Source organism: Oryctolagus cuniculus, chromosome X, assembly GCF_051225735.1.
Source record: "Oryctolagus cuniculus isolate XC-2025 breed Fujian yellow rabbit chromosome X, ASM5122573v1, whole genome shotgun sequence".
NCBI lineage: Eukaryota > Metazoa > Chordata > Mammalia > Lagomorpha > Leporidae > Oryctolagus > Oryctolagus cuniculus.
In genome coordinates, this window is record NC_142888.1 from 87,112,002 (window position 1) to 87,129,922 (window position 17,921).

The window sequence follows — 17,921 nt, forward strand, 5'->3', positions numbered from 1 at the left end:
AGTATTACACTAGAAGTATTTCTTTGTGTGTGCTTAATTTTTGAATTTGCTGAGACTTGCTTTACAGCCTAGAATATGGTCCACTGTAGAGAAAATTCCATGCACTGATGAAAAGAAAATGTATTCTGCAAATGTGGGGCAACTATGTCTTATTCTAGAAAAGGCAAGAATACAGGAGTTTCCAGGGTATTTAGGGGGATGGAATAGTTGGGATACAGAGGATTTCTAGGGCAGTGAAATGTTTTATGCTTGTCAAAACCTATAGACTTATGTTCTTAGAATTGTATCTACAGGCCGGCACCACGGCTCAATAGGCTAATCCTCCACCTTGCGGCGCCGGCACACCAGGTTCTAGTCCCGGTTGCCCCTCTTCCAGGCCAGCTCTCTGCTGTGGCCCTGGAGTGCAGTGGAGGATGGCCCAAGTGCTTGGGCCCTGCACCCCATGGGAGACCAGGAGAAGCACCTGGCTCCTGCCATCAGATCAGCGCGGTGCGCCGGCAGCCACAGCGGCCATTGGAGGGTGAACCAACGGTAAAGGAAGACCTTTCTCTCTGTCTCTCTCTCTCTCTCACTGTCCACTCTGCCTGTCAAAAAAAAAAAAAAAAAGAATTGTATCTACAAATCACATTGAATCTGTTAAAAAACTAATTAAAAATTAAAAAAGAATTGTACCCATGAAATACATGAAATCTGTTCTTTTTGTATTAATTAAAATTTTAAATAAATATAAAACAAAAAAATACCCATAGACTGCACACCACTAGGAGTGAAATTTACTGTGAACTATGGAGTTTAGCTGATAAGAACTGTCAATATAGGTTCATTGATTGTACCATGTATAGCACTGTAGTGCTACATTTTGACTGTGTGTGACCTTGGGACAAGGGGTATTATGGGAACTTTGAACTTTACACTCAGCTTTCCTATGAACCTCAATCTGCTCTGAAAATGTGTGTCTGTGGTATGTAACAGTGGAAAGACACTATATTATTGCAATTTAGTTAATTCAATACCATTAAACAGATCTTTTAAAAGATCTATGTGTCTAGCATTATGGTAAGCTAGAATAGCTAAGATATATTAATAAAACCAATATTCTCTCAAACTGTTTTATATTACCTCTCATTATTGACTTTCTCTAATAAAATTTAACCTTGTCAGTGAATCAAAAAATAGAAAAGTAAATATAGTCAGCTTTCTGTATCCATGTATTCTGCATCCAAAAATTCAGCCAAGGGTGGATCAAAAATGTTTAGAAAAAGAAAAATTGTGTCTATACTGAACATGTACATACTGTGTATGGATACCATTAATCCCTACGAAATATAATATAACGTTTTATATAGTGTTTACATAGCACTAGGATTTGTAAGTAATCTAGACATGATTTAAAGTATATGGGACAATATGCTTAAATTATATGCAAATATATGTGATATTACATGGGGGACATGAACATCCATAGATTTTGGTATCTGCAGGAGGTTCTGCAACCAATCTCCCATAGACACCAAGAAACAATTGTATTTCATTAGCAAGAAAATTCCAAACTACTTTCCAATTTTTTCTAGTAGTAATAGTGCTTTTGATTTTTAATAATGATACTCAACTGCCACCAGAGAGCCCACAGTACATGCTCTGAAGTGTGTGTCCATATCTCCAACACCACTACTACCACCACTGCTCTCATTATCATGATCATCATTATCATCAAACAGTACAAATGTTCCTCAATTTATCATGGTGTTAAAGCCTGATAACCTACTGTCCATTGAAAATATGGTAAATTGTAAATGCATTTAATATACCTCACCTAACATCACCACTTAGCCATATTGTTGAATATCAATTGTTTTTCCTGACAATCACTGGGTTGACCAGAAACTGCAGCTCACTGCAGCTACCCAACATCATCAGAGAGTATCATTGCACCTATAACTAGCGTGGTAAAAAAATCCAAACTCAAAATTTGAAGTACTGGTAACTGAAGGCGTATTGCTTTGGCACCACTGTAAACACAAAATATTGTTAAGTCAAACCTTTAAGACAGTGTTTATTAGTAAGCAACAATGTGCTATGCTACATACTGTACTAATCTTTGCACACAGATGCTCCCTTCCTCCCAAAGATCATAATCTAATAGAAGTAATGCTTCAGGGAATGATGACATAGTATTGAGATAAAGAACACAAATATAATGCAATCTTAGTGAAAAATTGGCTAATGGAATTGTTCAGAGATGGAGATTCTGGCAAATTGCATTTTCTGTTCACTTGAGATTTAAATTGAAAGTTCTATTGTTTTTTTAATTGAAACAAATTATGCTAAAATGTATAAGTCTAATTTCCATTCATTGTAAATGGTCCCTTGAACTAAATGGAGTCCTCCTCTGCTGTCTAAGTATCTTGCAGTCTCTCTGTGTCATTATTCTTAGTACGAATAATCTTTGCCCAGGAACCATGATTGAGAATATGAAGCATAAAATTATGTTTTTGAAATGTCTTTTTTTTTTTGACAGGCAGAGTGGACAGTGAGAGAGAGAGACAGAGAGAAAGGTCTTCCTTTACCGTTGGTTCACCCTCCAATAGCCACTGTGGCCGGCGCACCGCGCTGATCTGATGGCAGGAGCCAGGTGCTTCTCCTGGTCTCCCATGGGGTGCAGGGCCCAAGCACTTGGGCCATCCTCCACTGCACTCCCGGGCCACAGCAGAGAGCTGGCCTGGAAGAGGGGCAACCAGGACAGAATCCGGCGCCCAGACCAGGACTAGAACCCGGTGTGCCGGTGCCTCAAGGCGGAGGGTTAGCCTAGCGAGCCTCGGCGCCGGCTAAAATGTCTTTTAATCAACCAAAATCTATCTTTTGAAAACTGCGGTCTGACAAAATGAGACTTGTTAACTCAACATATGAGGGAAGGGGCTCTCCAAAGGAACTGTGGACCAATCTTTGATTGAACAAAGGAAGAAAGACATTTTTTTAATATTTCGTAATGCTTAAGCAGAGATAGGAGAAGGCGGGATTGACTAAGGTTGAGCTCTGCCTTGAAGCAAGGGTATCTCCAGAAATAGATCAAATACTTCAGTCCTCCCTTATCCATGGGTTTACTTTCTGCATTTTCACTTGGTTGTGGCCAACCAGAGTCCAAAAATATTAAATGGAAAATTTCAGATGTAAACAACCTAAATGATTTAAATAAATTTATGAGAATATGCTGTTGTAATTATTCCATTTTATTATTATTGCTAATATCTCACTGTGCCTAATTTATAAACCTTATCATAGGAATGTGTGTTTGGGAAAAAAAAAACATAGTATATCCAGGGTGCAGTAATAGCTGCACTTTTGGGCATCCACGGGGGTCTGGGAATGTATCCTCCACACTAAAACTGGATGGCTACAGTCAAGCAGGTCTGGGACATGACTAGTAGGAAAGCAGGAGGCCTGCAAAGGAGGTGGGGGTCGTTGCAGCATTTTACAACTGCTGCCTGACCTTGGAAGAAACAATGTTTTCTGTTAACTTTGCAGCTGGCTTTATCTGTCTGTCCTCCCAGCCTGATTAATTGCAGGACTGCTTATTCTCAGTCTATACTGATTTTCACTCTTTCAGTTCCAGGCAAGTTTGTACTTTTCACAGTCTAAATGTGGAGTACAACAAAACCTTCTGGACAATGGAAGCTTCTTGCTGGTTGTATTTTGATGAATTCTATGTAGCCCTACAGAAACTGTGAACCATTCAAGAGCATTTCTTCCTCAGTTTCTACACGTCCATTTCAGTATCTGCAAAATAAAGCTAATACTATTTATTTCAGATTGCTATCATTAGAAAGCAATGTAATTTAGGATGCCCAAAAGCTTTTATAATTGCATTATAAAAACATGAAATGAATTATTCTTATTAATATGATTTACCAATTATAGGTTCTTGCCTGGAGCAGCTTACAGTCTAAGACCACATAATCAAGATAGGGCCTGGAGAGTCTGCTCTGTGAATGAACAGAGGTAAAAACTGTGTCAGGCAGTCTTTGAGTATTTTATGCATAGGTCAAGAATAAGACCCACCCTGGAATCATTAACAGTAGCCAACACTCCTCCAGAAATGATCCTTCAGATAACTGATAACTAAGGTTTGCCCTATGTAAAATTATAAGGCCTATAGAATTTCTCTTTTCCATTGAAGCGTCCTCATGATTCACAAAATCTACATTCACGTATAGACGGATGAGATTTGCAGTTTGTTTAAATCAAAGGCAAAGTGATTGATTGATCAGTGTTCTGTCTTCCACTAGCATGGTCTAAATGTGGGAGAAAAGATTATTTTTTGAAGCCCAACCTTAAGAAGGCTAACTGCCTTAAGGAACTAAAAAATTATGTGGGAAGTTGTCCAAACAGAGCCCATTATGTTGCTCAAGACTGCTTGAGACTCCAGTTATTTCCTCTATGCAGTCATGTATTACACAACAATGCTTTGGTCAGTGAGGGACCGCATATACAATAGCAGTCCCATAAGATTATATTGCCTGATGTCATAGTCATCTTAAGTTGTGTAAATATACTCTATGGTATTTGAACAACAAAATCATATAGCAAGGCATTTTTCAGAATGTATGCTTATTGTCAAGAAATGCATAACAGTACTTTGGGGACAATGTACATATTCACAGCTCCATACTGTTTGTTGTTGTACCTTTTTAAAAAAGATTTATCTATCTATTTGAAAGGCAGAGCTATAGAGAGGCTGAGGCAGAGAGAGAGAGAAAGAGAGAGAGAGAGACAGAGAAAAAGAGGTCCTCCATCCGCTGGTTCACTCCCCAAATGGCTGCAATGGCTGGAGCTGGGCCGATCAGAAACCAGAAGCTGAGAGCTTCTTTCAGGTCTCCCACGAGGGTGCAGGGGTCCAAGGACTTGGACCATCTTCCACTGCTTTCCTAGGCCACAGCAGAGATCTGGATTGGAAGTGGAGCATCCACGACACAAAACTGGCACCAACATGGGATTCCAGCACTGCAGGCAGTGGCTTTACCTGCTATGCCACAGCACAGGCCCCTGTTGTATTTTTGTTTTTAAAGGATGGATTATTAGTAGGCTATTTGGGTCTTTAAGATAGGTTCACCTTATTTTAATAATAAAAGCTTTTCATGCCTATGTCACATTCTCCCTTTTGTTAGAACATTTCACCCATTCAGGAAGATAATATTAAGGTAAAGGGATGGAACAAAGGACCAGAAAATGATGAAAGCAAAAACTAAAGAATGAAGAAACAAAAACTAAAAACAAAGGAAACCTATATTGCACTCGCAGCAGCGTTTCAGGAATTGAACGTAAATGAAATTATTTGCATGTTAACAAGATTTTCTAAAAAAAAACTCAACATAAATTGAATATGTTTTTCAGGTCAAGAATTATAAAAGATTTGGTAAACTGTTTTATAGTATTGCCTGAGGAAAGCATTAGGTATTGATGGAGTGATTTGTAAAGTGAGGTTTATAATCGAAAATTACTCTCTGTTGGGACAAAGCAATTGTCTTGAAATTCATGCTGTCTCCTTCACAATCAGATACAATTCACAACCCTGCAGGCAATCTTAAAGACTATTATTTCTTGTTTAATAGGACTGGTTTTTTTCTTCTGGCATTTTTACTAGGATTATAGAATACATACCTATCTAGCAAATTCTTAATTTTTTCAAAAAAAATTCTCAAGCTTCTTGTAATGTGAATTAAAAGGAAGTTCTGCAGAGGTGTGGAACTGAGGTGGTCATCCTAGGATGCTCACCCCCAAAAATCCTGGTACTTTTTCTATGAGCTCTCTAATCCCATTGTATAAGCAGTCTCCATTAAGTTTTAACAGAGGGACAGAAATTAGGAAGTCTTCTCTTAATGATGGCTCCCACTGGGTGTCCTCCAAATAATTATTTGACTTCTCCAAATAGACATGGTAGAGCTTGCACAGAACAGCTTGTGGGAATGACTTAAAAAAATGGTAGAAAAAATAAGCAAACTTGCACAATCGCAGCTTCTGCTACTGCACACATGAAATTCCCTAACCATCTTTGCAAATTATCCCTCCTGGGGTCAGTGGAAGGGTTGTGATGCAGTTGCGTGGGAAGGGTTGTGATGCAGTTGCGTGGGACAGGTTGGCAATTGTGAATGGATACTACATTTGGGTTCAGATTTCCTTGGGGCTCAGTATCTTAGCAACATCAGACACAGGAGGGCTGTGCCAATCTCTGCTTAAAAGGGGATAAAGGGGAATCTCTAGGCCCAGAGAGGGGTCTAAGTGCTTTGGCAATGAGATGCTAAGGACTGCAGAGGTCAAAGTGACCCAGAGAGCAAACAAATGAGAACTCTAAAACCCTGACCAGGATTTGATCTAATATGCTAGTGAAGCCACAGGGGAACCACTGAATGCAGAGATTGTATATGCTAGTCTGAGTGACATTATCTCACCAATTTCCCAGTAAATATCCCAGTTTACTTCTTGGTAATTATTTTTAAGTCCTCTATTCCTCTGTGGCAATACTAAGAGATAAAAACTTGTAACACACACCTCTAGGATCAAGCTGCTACCCAGGAAATTGAGAACCTAGGCAGAGGGGCCCATCCTCCTGCCAGATCCAGTATCACTGGGCAGCTTCTCCACAGGTCAACTGCCTGAGGACTATTTCTTCACATCCCTACTTAGATCTACTGGCTAACGCACTAGCGACATGCATGTGTGGCACAATAGCTGTGGTTAAACTAACATGAGCTTAAGATAATGCTCTTGCTATGGTCTGAATGTTAGCACTTTCCCAAAGTTCCTGTGTTGGAACCTAGTGCTCAAGGTGATGGGGTGGGGGAGGGAGTTGGGGGAAGGGTTTGGGAAATGATTAAGTCATGAAGGCTACACTCTCTTGAATGAGATCAATGCCTTCACAAAACAGGCTGGAAAAAAAAAAAAAAAACAGGCTGGACCGAGTTCCCTTGCTTCTTCTGCCACTGAGGACACACAGAAGTTGTCATCTAAGAACTGTCCCTCACCATACAGTGAATCTGCTGATACCTTGAGCAGCGATTCCAGCCTCTAGAATTGTGACAAATTTCTGTTGTTTATAAATTATTTCACCTAAGGTATTTTTTATAGTAGCCTAAATACACTAAGACAATTCTGAAGGAGAGTCATGGACCCAGAAGTAATTGTGTTTCCAGAAATGCTTTTAAGAGCATGGCCTTCATTAAAATCCTCAGCATTATGCCTTCACAACTGTTTCCTTTGGAGAAACTGTCTGGGCCATGAAAGAATGTAGATCTTCTCTTGGTTAAACTAATGGGATCATTAACAAATGTTTTTCTATAAAACTGCCAGATTTGTTCCAGTCGGCCATGCTGTGTTAAAAAAAAAAAATCTTGTATGCTTTGTTTCAAGGACATTTGCTCTGGAGGCTAGAAGACAGGACCAAGTAATTAAGTCCTGTGTTAGCATAAATGGCCATGGCCTGAAGGAATTCCAGAACCCACACATGCTCCCAAGTAGATCGTGGATCACACAATTAATATTACAAAATGGCCAACTGTGTGTTTATGTTGGCCAGGAATTCTGCCTCTTTGCTTGCACTTTTCTGAAGGTGTCTCTAGTTAGCGAGCAGAGTTTTATGAACTTTTGAAAATAAGTTTCTTATTTTCCTCTACATAAAATATAGTTATATACCTTTTTTTTTTTTACTGTGGGGGACAGGGGTTAAGGGGGATAAAGAAAGGAGATGTGTAAAAAAAAGGGATTTTGGAAATCCTGAAAGGATGACCTCCTACAGCACTTGCCAGGTGGTAGACTTATTTGGCACTAAATATAGAAGGCTGCTCTAGATTTAACCATTTCGTGTGTGCATGTTTTGTCTCCCACCAACTCTAACCATTTGCTGGCACATCATTTTGTTTTGTAAAATCATGTAACAACTTTAGAATATAGTTAGGCAAAGTTTGAAAATTCAAATAATCCTAGAGAAGGGGCAGTAGGCAAAAACTAAGGGAATCTGATTAGGGCAACAATTTTAGCTACTAATAATATATCAATATTTTTGTTCATTTATTGTAACAAATGTGCCATAGCGACTTAAGATAATAATAACAAGGGAAACTGAAGGGAAACTGGGTATGGAGAATTTAGGAACTCTCTATAGTATCTTAATTTTTCAGTAAATCAAAAATTATTCTTTTTAAAATATGTATTTATTTATTTGAAAGGCAGAGTTATATACACACCCCCCCACACCCCCACACCCCCCCCCCCACAGAGACAGAGAGACAGAGACAGAGAGAGAGAGAGAGACAGAGATATCGTCTATCCACTGGTTCACTCTCCAAATAGCCTCAACAGCTATGGCTGGGCCTGGCTGAAGCCAGGAACCAGGAGCCTCATCTGGGTCTTCTACATGGGTGCAGGGACCCAAGAAATCGGGCCGTCTTCCATTGCCTTTCCAGGAACATCAGCAGGAAGTTGGACTGGATGGAGCTTCTGGGACTCAGGCCAGTGCCCATATGTGATATGGGCACTGCAGGCAGCAGCTTAACCTGCTGCACCACAGCGTTGCTGACTCCATCAAAAATTATTCTAAAAATAATGCTCGTTTTAAAACAAGTAGCTAAAATTGAACTACAAAGGCGAAATGTATTCCTATTCTATAATTTCCTGCCTGTGTATTTGGCCAAGAAAAAATAATGTACATGTGCATCCAAAGATGTATGTGAATGCTTATAGCAGCTTTATTTGTAATAGGCCCAAACTGGAAATGCCTTAAATTTCCTTCAGCAGGTGAATGAATAACTTAACCATTGTATATCCATATAAAAATGAACTACTGATACACATAACAAAATGAACATACCTCAAAATAATTATAGTAAGTGAAATAATCCAGACAAAAGCAAATGCCTCCTGCTTATTTTTGCTTATATAAAACTCTAGAACAATCAGGCAGATTTATAGCAATAGGGATATCAGTGTTGTAGCAGAAGGGCAGGGGTGATGGATTTCCAAGGGACACCAGGATGACACCCAGGGACACATGGGGGTGATGGTTTCACAGGTGAATACATATATCAACCAACTCTTACAGATTGCATACTTTAAATTGAGAGTTGTTTATTTTATGTCAATTATACTCCCAATAAAGTTGTTTATTCTAAAAATTCCACTGAGGCATATACAAGACATGGGAGAAATAATTATCTCAGGCTCATTTAATTAGCACCAATTGCCAGAAAACAGAGCTCTAAGCTTTTTGATAGTGGACATTCTGCTACTATGTACCAGCCTACCCATCACTTGCCTTTTTGAGAAACAGTTTCTTGTTCTGAAAAATGAAGAGCGGCACTTAAGGTCTTTTACATGCAGGCAAATTGGTAATAATCCTAAAACACGTATCTTCTGAAGAAATTTAGTTGTATTAATTTCAAACAAATCTTAAAATTGCCTAATAAAATGTTAGTAATTAGGAACCTTAAATTTCAAATATTATTTGAATACTTAAGAATTATTTGTAGTATATCAATTATTTTTTTCTAAAAACCTGCTCTGTATGAGGCAATCAATTAGAAAGGTTTATTTTTAAAACCAAGGCTTTATTGAGATATAATTTACATACCATACACTTCTATTGAAATTGTACAATTTATTGCTCTTAGGTAATCTTGTTGTTAGCTTTCTAATTGTGCCATTCTTCCTCCCTATGTTCTTTTTCTGCATTCTTTTGGAGTAATCGGACATTTTTAAATAATTCATTTTATTTCCTCTTTTAACTTTTAGCCATGACTCTTAGACTGCTTTGATGATTGTAATTGCATCTTTATATTATCACAATCATTTTAATTTTTTTATTGTTCCTCTTTGCTTAGCCTCTCCTAGGATATTCACAGATAAGTACAACCAGAACCATGGCCACTTGATAATGTTTTCATCACCTCAAAAAGAAGTCCCAGACTACAAAGTGGGTACAGGGTTTCCTTTCAGGATGATGAAAATGTTCTGGGAGTAGATTGCTCATAGTCGTGGCTGCACAGCATTGGGATTTTACTAAATGCCAGTGAATTGTACATTTTATAATACTGCATTTGATGTTATGCTGTATTTTACCATCCGCAAAAGATAAGGCCACACTCTTTAGTTGTCACGCCCTATCACTCCATTCCCCACATCAGCACTAGGCAACCAGTACTCTACTTTCTGGTCTCCACAAATTTGTCTACTTTGGACACTTCATATAAATACAATCATTTTATATAGAGTCTTTTGTGACTGGATTCTTTGATTTATAGTAATATTTTTAATATTCAACCATATTATAGTGTATGTAAGTTCCTTTGTATAGTTAAATGATATTGCATTTATATGAATATTCTAGACTTGATTTATCCCATCATTAGTCGATAGACATTTAGATTGTGTCCACCTATTATTGAAAATGCTGCCATGAACATTCATGCACAAATTTTTGTGTGAATGTACACTTTGATTTTTCTTGGTTGTATACCTAGGAGGTACACTGCTATACTATATGGTAACTCTTTGCTCAACCATTTGAGGCATTGCTAGACTGCTATCCAAAGTGGCTGCCAGCAGCATGTGAGGTTTTCAACTCTTTTACATCCTCGCCAACATTTTTTTGTAATCTTTATTTTTTATAGCCATCGTAATGTTATGCAGTGGTATCAATGTGGTTTTGATTTGTATTTCCCTGATGACTAATGATGTCAAGCACATTTTCACGTACTACTTTCCCTAAATTATGCTTCTATAGTCAATATTTTGCATAGGCTCTCAAGGGATTCATGGGCCCTCAAATTTATGAAATGCTCAAGTAGAATTATTGGGTGGACACGTGGAAAGAAGTTGGCATAGAAGTGATTATAAATTATATTTAATCATAGTAAATAATGTAAAGTATACTTGTTTCACTTACATTACCATATATTCAATAAGAAAACTGAAAAAGCACATTCTAACATTAGTTGCAGTGAAATATTGGATTGACTTCCACTGCATGACTCTTAATGGGATGGAGGGCAGAAAGGCTAATTTCTGTACAAATAAGGGACACACTATCTCTGAAATCCAAAAGGAAACCTCACAGACTAAGTGATGTGGGAAAAGATTACCTATCTTGTATTTTTTTTTTTTTTGGTACGAATTAGGAGGTACTGAATAGAAAGAGAAAAACAATTGAATCGATGTAATAGGAGAATGTGAAGTCTAAAGAGATGTGAAACTGAAGGGCAGTCAGTTTCAGGATGGGCAGTGGATGCTGGGAAAAAGAAATACTATTTGACCAAAGTCAACAGTTATTTTGGCTTAATTCCAGCTTACTATTGCCACTTAAGCTTTACACTCATGATATATGAAGGTTGTCTGTTGCCAGAGAGTAAATGATCATTTGTTAAGTGGCCTGAGGAGTCACCTGCAACATTCAGACCTTTACAGTGACTGGATGGGGTTAACAGTGATCAAAACTTTCAAAGGAATTTTCTTAGGTGGCTTTTAGAGGGTCACTAAACCCATATTCTTGGAATCTGAGAAAAACATCCATAGATTAGACACTTACATATTTGCATTTCTTCAGGTAGTTACCCTTTTCCTTCCCACCACATCAGCTTTTAGAGAATGGAATGATTTGGAGTTGCAATTAAAATCTTGGGTAGAATCCCTTCTCAAATGTTTCATTGCTCAACTGCAAAGACAGGAAGTAAAAATAAGCAATTCGAGTTCCATACCTTATTTCACCTTCTCTAATATGACCTGCCAGTTCTTCAATAAACTTCTCTCCTTTCATCCAGTAGATCATTGGTCCAGACTCTCCACTGAATCCAAAGAATGCTTTGCAAGGGATGTTCAGAGGTTTACCTGAGAATGAAAGAAAAAGAAATAAGCAAATTATTCCTGGTGTTCATTGGGAGACAGAATGGGACCGTTTAACACTAAAAGGAAAATTCAGAGATGACACACTTTGAACTCCTTTGTTAATCACCATTATACATGAGAAAAATCTTAAATTATTATAAAGTCCTCTTAGAAATTTAAAAATTCAAGGTATTACACAAATGAGCAAATAAGTTACTCAGTTTTTCAAATTAATTATTTGAGTGCCTGTGTGCATGTGAAAAATAAATATACTATCTGCTGGTTTATTCTCTAAATATCTGCAATGGTCAGGGGGCTAGGGCTGAAACTGGGAGCCAGGAAAATAATCCAGGTCTCCCACATGAGTGGCATGAAACCAATTACGTCTGATATCACTGCTGCCTCCCAGAGTCTGTACTAGCAGGAAGCTGGGGAACCAAGTGACATAGAGAATTGAGTCCAGATACTCTGATATGGAATGCAGGAGTCTTAACCACTAGGCTAATTGCCCACTCAATAGAACTTTTTTTTAACTGCCTCCCTCCTAGGGACTAATGGAAAATAATCAAATAGAAAGAATTCCTTTTTCATCTTCCTTTTATTGATAGTATAAAGCACTGTTTACTTGAATCTGCCCTTAAAGTTGACATTAATCAAAAGTATAAGTTAATTTTTGATAAGTGGGAAGACATGTCATAATACACTATCTACTATTACTGACATTTCACAGGGAAAGTTGGTTTCTTCTGATTATTATCTATTTTAAGAAAAGTTGCATAATAAAACTTGTGCTATTTAATTATAGGTGTCAAATGGATAAGGGCTGTCTAGATAGCTGATAAAACATTTCTGGGAATGAGGGTACTTTCAGAAGAGATTGGCATTTGACTTGATGGGCTGAGTGAGCATTATCCAGTTGGCTGAGGTTCAAGATAGAAGAAAAATGGAGAGGAAGTTCAAATTTGCTTGTCTTCCCTCTTCTGGAGCTGGTAAACCCTTCTTCTGCCCTTGCACATTCACTTGAACTCCAGGTTCTCTGGGCTTTGGATTTCATGGTTTGCACCAGATGCTCCCACGGTTTTTGTGCATTTGGCCTTAGACTGATAACTACATCATGAACTTCTCTGGTTCTGAGGCTTTATGATTTGCACTGCGCCACATTAAAACTTCCCTGGCTTTCTAGCTTGGAGTGGCCTATTGTGAGACTTCTCAACCTACATAATCACATGAGCCAGTTCCCCTATATTAAACCTGCTTTCTTCTATGTATGTATGTATGTAGAGTAATAGTTTCTGGGGCCGGCCTTATGGCATAGTGGGTAAAGCCATATAGTCACTGGTTCAAGTCGCAGCTGTTCCACCTCCAATCCAGCTCCCTGGAAATGGCCTGGCCTGGGAAAAGCAGTGGAAGATGGCACAAGTGCCTGGAATCCTGCCATCCATGTAGGAGACTGGACTGAAGCCCCTGGCTCCTGGCTTCAGTCTGGCCCAACCCTGGTCTTTGCGGCCATCTAGGAATTAAACCAGCGGATGGAGGATCTCTCTCTGTCTCCCTCTCCCTCTTTCTCCCTGTAACTCTGCCTTTCAAATAAATAAATAAATCTTTAAAAAAAGAACATTAATTTCTGATTCTTAGGAAAATTTTAATATACAAAAGAGACAATTTTTTATTACAAATATATCAATAAAAAGTACATACAGGGAAAATTCAGTCTTACAATCTCATCTATATTTTTAGTGTTACAGTGCTTAAATAATTCTAGCTAACATTAAGCACTTTTAAAAATTATTTATTTATTTATTTGAAAGGCAGAGTTACAGAGAGGCAGAGAGAGAGAGAGAGAGAGAGAGAAAGAGAGAGAGAGGCCTTCCATCCACTGATTCACTCCCCAGATGGCCACAATGGCCAGAGCTGCACTGATCCAAAGCCAGGAGCTGGGAGCTTCTTCTGGGTCTCCCACGTGGGTGCAGGGACCCAAGGACTTGGGCCATCTTCTACTGTTTTCCCAGGCCATAGCAGAGAGCTGGATCAGAAGTGAAGCAGCCGGGACTCAAACCAGCGCCCATATGGGATGCTGACACTGCAGGTGGCAGCTTTACCTGCTAAGCCACAGTGCTTGCCCCAACATTAAGCACTTTTATTATGAATTTATGTGATTATAGGGAACATCTATTTGAATTGTACATTTTCAATCAAAAATATCAGAAACTATTTTTTTGCTGGGATTGATTTTTTTTCTCACAAAGTAGGTAAAAAAGGGAATAGTGTGGAGCACACTATCTTGGCATTTCTGACTCTTGTAGGAATCCCCCAATCGTAAACCAAATTATAGAATATCATCATTTTCTCAATAACATGCATTTTTTACCTCAGTGAGAGAATTAGATAAAGCAATCTCAAAAATATGCTTTCCTCATGGAGTTTATGGTGGACTTGTTTCCATCATCACTCTAAGCCATGGACAATTTATGCACTTAAAATGATCCAAAACTTCTATGTTCTAGCAACACTATTTTCTGAAATCAATACTCTTTAATCACCAGAACAAAGAGATGGCTTTCTTTGAGAACCATTTTCACAAAGAAACAATTTAAAGTGAGTTAGTGTGTACATTAAGACACAGTAGAGATTAAGAAAACCTTATATAGAATGGTGTTTATCAGAGGCTGAGGAAAGTGGGGGAGGAAGGGATGAGGAAAATTTGATTAATGGCTAGTAAGTTATGGTTAGATAGCAGAACGAAGTTCTGGTGTTCTATTGCACAGTTGAATGACCACAGATAATGATAGTATACTGTATATTTTTTTAAAAAGCTAAAAGAAAGGATTTTATATAATTTTATGTATCAATTACAGATAAACAGAAACCAAAAACCTCATAGGTACATGGTTGTTGGGTGATAGACTGGGCTTACTCATAGTAAATGATTTGTTGCCAAATATTACTTTTATTGAAGTGCAGATTTCTCCCTCAGCAAAATGACATTTTGTAGACTTTTTGATCATTCTGTAATTGTCAATATCAAGAGTCTGTCTCACATGTCTGACACAAATCTGAAGCAAAGCTGTTTATTGTAGCTTTGAACATGTGCTCTGTCACATAAGGCTGTATAAAAATGGCAGCCTTGTTTAGTGGAAATTGCACTAAACCTAGAATCAAGAAACTTGTGTCTCAGTTTTAGATCTATCAAGAACAAGCAGACTAGGGAAATTACCCACATTTAGTAAAGTGATTACTCATAAATGTAATGAGGATAGTAATAATTCTCGAGGGGCTCATTTAAGGCAATATACGATACAGTGACTGGTGTACTCAATAGCCCCACCAACATCTAGGATAGAATTATTTTCCTTATGAGGCTTGGTCATCCAAGTAGGAGTCAAATTTGAGGCAGAATCTGGTGTAGATATTGATAACAGACACATGTGATTTTGGCCCTGTCAATCTTGATTTCTTTTTTAAAACAAAATTATTTGAGACACAGACAGAGATCTTTCATTTGGTGCTTTACTCCCCAAATGCCCAAAAGAGCTTTGGCTGGACCATCCTGAAACCAGGAGCTTGGAACTGCATCTGGGTTTCTCTCCCATGTAGGTGGCAAAGACCCCCAAGATTTTGAACCATCACCTGAAGCCTCCAAAGGTGCACATTATCCACATTGTCAGAAAGCTGAAATTGGGAGTGAGACCAGAACTTGAACTCAGTCATTTTGATATAAGATAGAGATGTCTCAAATGGTATCTTAACTGCTGCACCAAATTCCCATCACCATGTCCTTTTATGTATGGGCTCCCATGGGGTAATATTCCTCTCCTGTCAACTTCATGTATTTTCTTTTGGATTCCAGAGTAGGTGTGATTCACCCTAGCAAACCCTCAATTCTTTAAACCCAAACAGGGTTTTTTTTCCCCTGTGCCTCACTGCCCCTCGTTTCCAGTAAAACAAAGGTATTAAGGAACAACACAAAAGATGGCAGAAAATAAAGATACTGTGATAAACATTATTACAGGGAATCCCAGTTGATAAAGCTACCATTCTCTATATTGGGACATATATGTTTAGGCTGTCATTCCTTTGGGCTCTGTTGAGACAATATATCAAATAAAATACCATTTAGTGAATCCTAGCATGTGGGTGCTCAGGCTTGGTTTGATTTTAATGGAGAAGGACGATTATAGCAATGTGCAAAAAAGTCCTCCTCAAGGTGGCCTATCAAAAGTGACAGAATCTGTCCTTTTCTTAGCATTGCATGCAAAATACTATTGCACTGATTTCTGTTGAGAGGATGGTTCTCACTCTTCCATCAGACAGGTTGTTGTTAAAGAAATTCAAGAGACAGATATTTCAGCAATGTCATTTCTATAAATGCTGAATAAATATCCTGAAGCCATGTGTCAAGGAGTAAAAATAGGAAAAGCATCCAACTATCCCCTGCAACACACGGAGGGGAGTCTCCAAATGGTTAGCTCTTATACCAGGTGGTGATGCTCGGTGTGTGCCAGGGACTGGGCACTTCCTCTACTAAAAAAACAAGAAGGCTCTCTGCCTAGGTCAGGCAAATCATCTGAAACAGAATCTCTCCAGTCATTTCTAAAATCTGGCTTATGTGCAAACTCCTATCAACCATTTGCATCTGTTTGTTAGTGTTCTCTTTTGCCTCTAGACCTTTTCAAAGTCATTCCTGTGTTACTTTATGTCCTATCAGTACTCTGAACCAATTTATATTTGTATCTAAAGGAGGCTAAAGATTATCAAAGTAAAAAGAACTTTGGGAGTTGGTATGTCATTGCTAGGGAATGAGGTAAGTGAAGCTTGCTGGGAAATGACATGCATGGAGTGGATTGGCTCTACTGCCCCCCATAGTCTCCTAATTCTTTCTCTTTGAGAGCTCTGTGAATATCTGCCTTACCGGAAGTTTCCTAGAAACCTTAGAAAGCTAGACATCTCGACAGACTTGAATTTTTTACAGACATGTATTTGCTAGACACTTGTGAAATGGATAAGCTTAGGATGTTAATGTGTCAAGAAGAGAGTCTCTGGGGAGAGAGGTCAACACCTATGTCATTTTAAATTTTCTTGGGTGTTAGAGCCACAACATTTCAAAACCAGATAATGAGAACACAAAATCCAAAGGTAATGAATGTTGTGATTGTGGTAGTGGTAGTAGGGTTTGTGTACGTGTATGTGTGTGTGTGTGTGTGTGAGAGAGAGAGAGAGAGAGAGAGGGAGAGAGAGAGAGAGAAAGAGAGAGAGAAGGGGTATAAGAGGAGAGGGGGGAGTTGGAGAGAGAAGTTATACATTGAATGTGTATACATAAGTTTATTACAAATTTTACTGATAGAAAATATATGTACAGGGGCTGGTGCTGTGACGTAGCGGGTTAAGTTGCTGCCTGCATCATCGGCATCTCAAATGAGAACCAGTTTGAGTCTCAGGTGCTCTGCTTCCAATCCAGCTCCCTACTGGTGTGCCTAGGAAAGCAGCAGCAAATGGTCCAAATCTTTGGGGCCTTGCACCCATGTGGGAGACCTGGATGAGGACCCTGGCTCCTGGCTTTGGTCTGGCCCAGTCCTGGCTATTGTGGCCACTTGGGGAGTGAACCAGTGGATGAAGGATATCTCTCTTTCTGTGTGTGTGTGTGTGTCTTTCTCTCTCTCCCCCTCCCTTTCTGTAACTCTGCCTTTCAAGTAAATAGATAAATATTTTTAAAAAGAAAATATATGTACAATATAATTTACAAATGATAATTTAGAATATAACATTTTATTGTAAATACTATGTACTCAGATGATACAGGATGCCTTCATTTATTTTTATGAACTGATGGTTGCAAATGAAAAACAAGTATAGTTGCAATATGTATATTGCTAAACATTATCATTAACATTAGTGAGAAAGGTGAAAGCAAAACTAGCAGAAGTTAACTGGTTCTTCAGTTATGTGAGTAACTTCTTTTGATGAATTTTTGAAATAGGTCCTGTTTTGCATTTCAAGTCCATAGAATTGCTCTTAGAAGAAACTTTAAAAGAACCTGAACCCAAACTCTGTGATGTGAG

At 38.4% G+C, this 17,921-nt stretch overlaps 1 protein-coding gene across 2 annotated transcripts in view; it reads right to left on the reverse strand.

Moving 5' to 3' along the window:
* IL1RAPL2 (interleukin 1 receptor accessory protein like 2) overlaps positions 1-17,921 on the reverse strand; it is a 1,320,043-nt gene that overhangs the window by 46,441 nt on the left and 1,255,681 nt on the right. For both annotated transcript variants that reach the window (XM_008272830.5, XM_089324491.1), the window contains one exon: positions 11,739-11,868. In XM_008272830.5, coding sequence (XP_008271052.1) covers positions 11,739-11,868 — 130 coding nt within the window. The remainder of the gene's footprint in view (positions 1-11,738; positions 11,869-17,921) is intronic.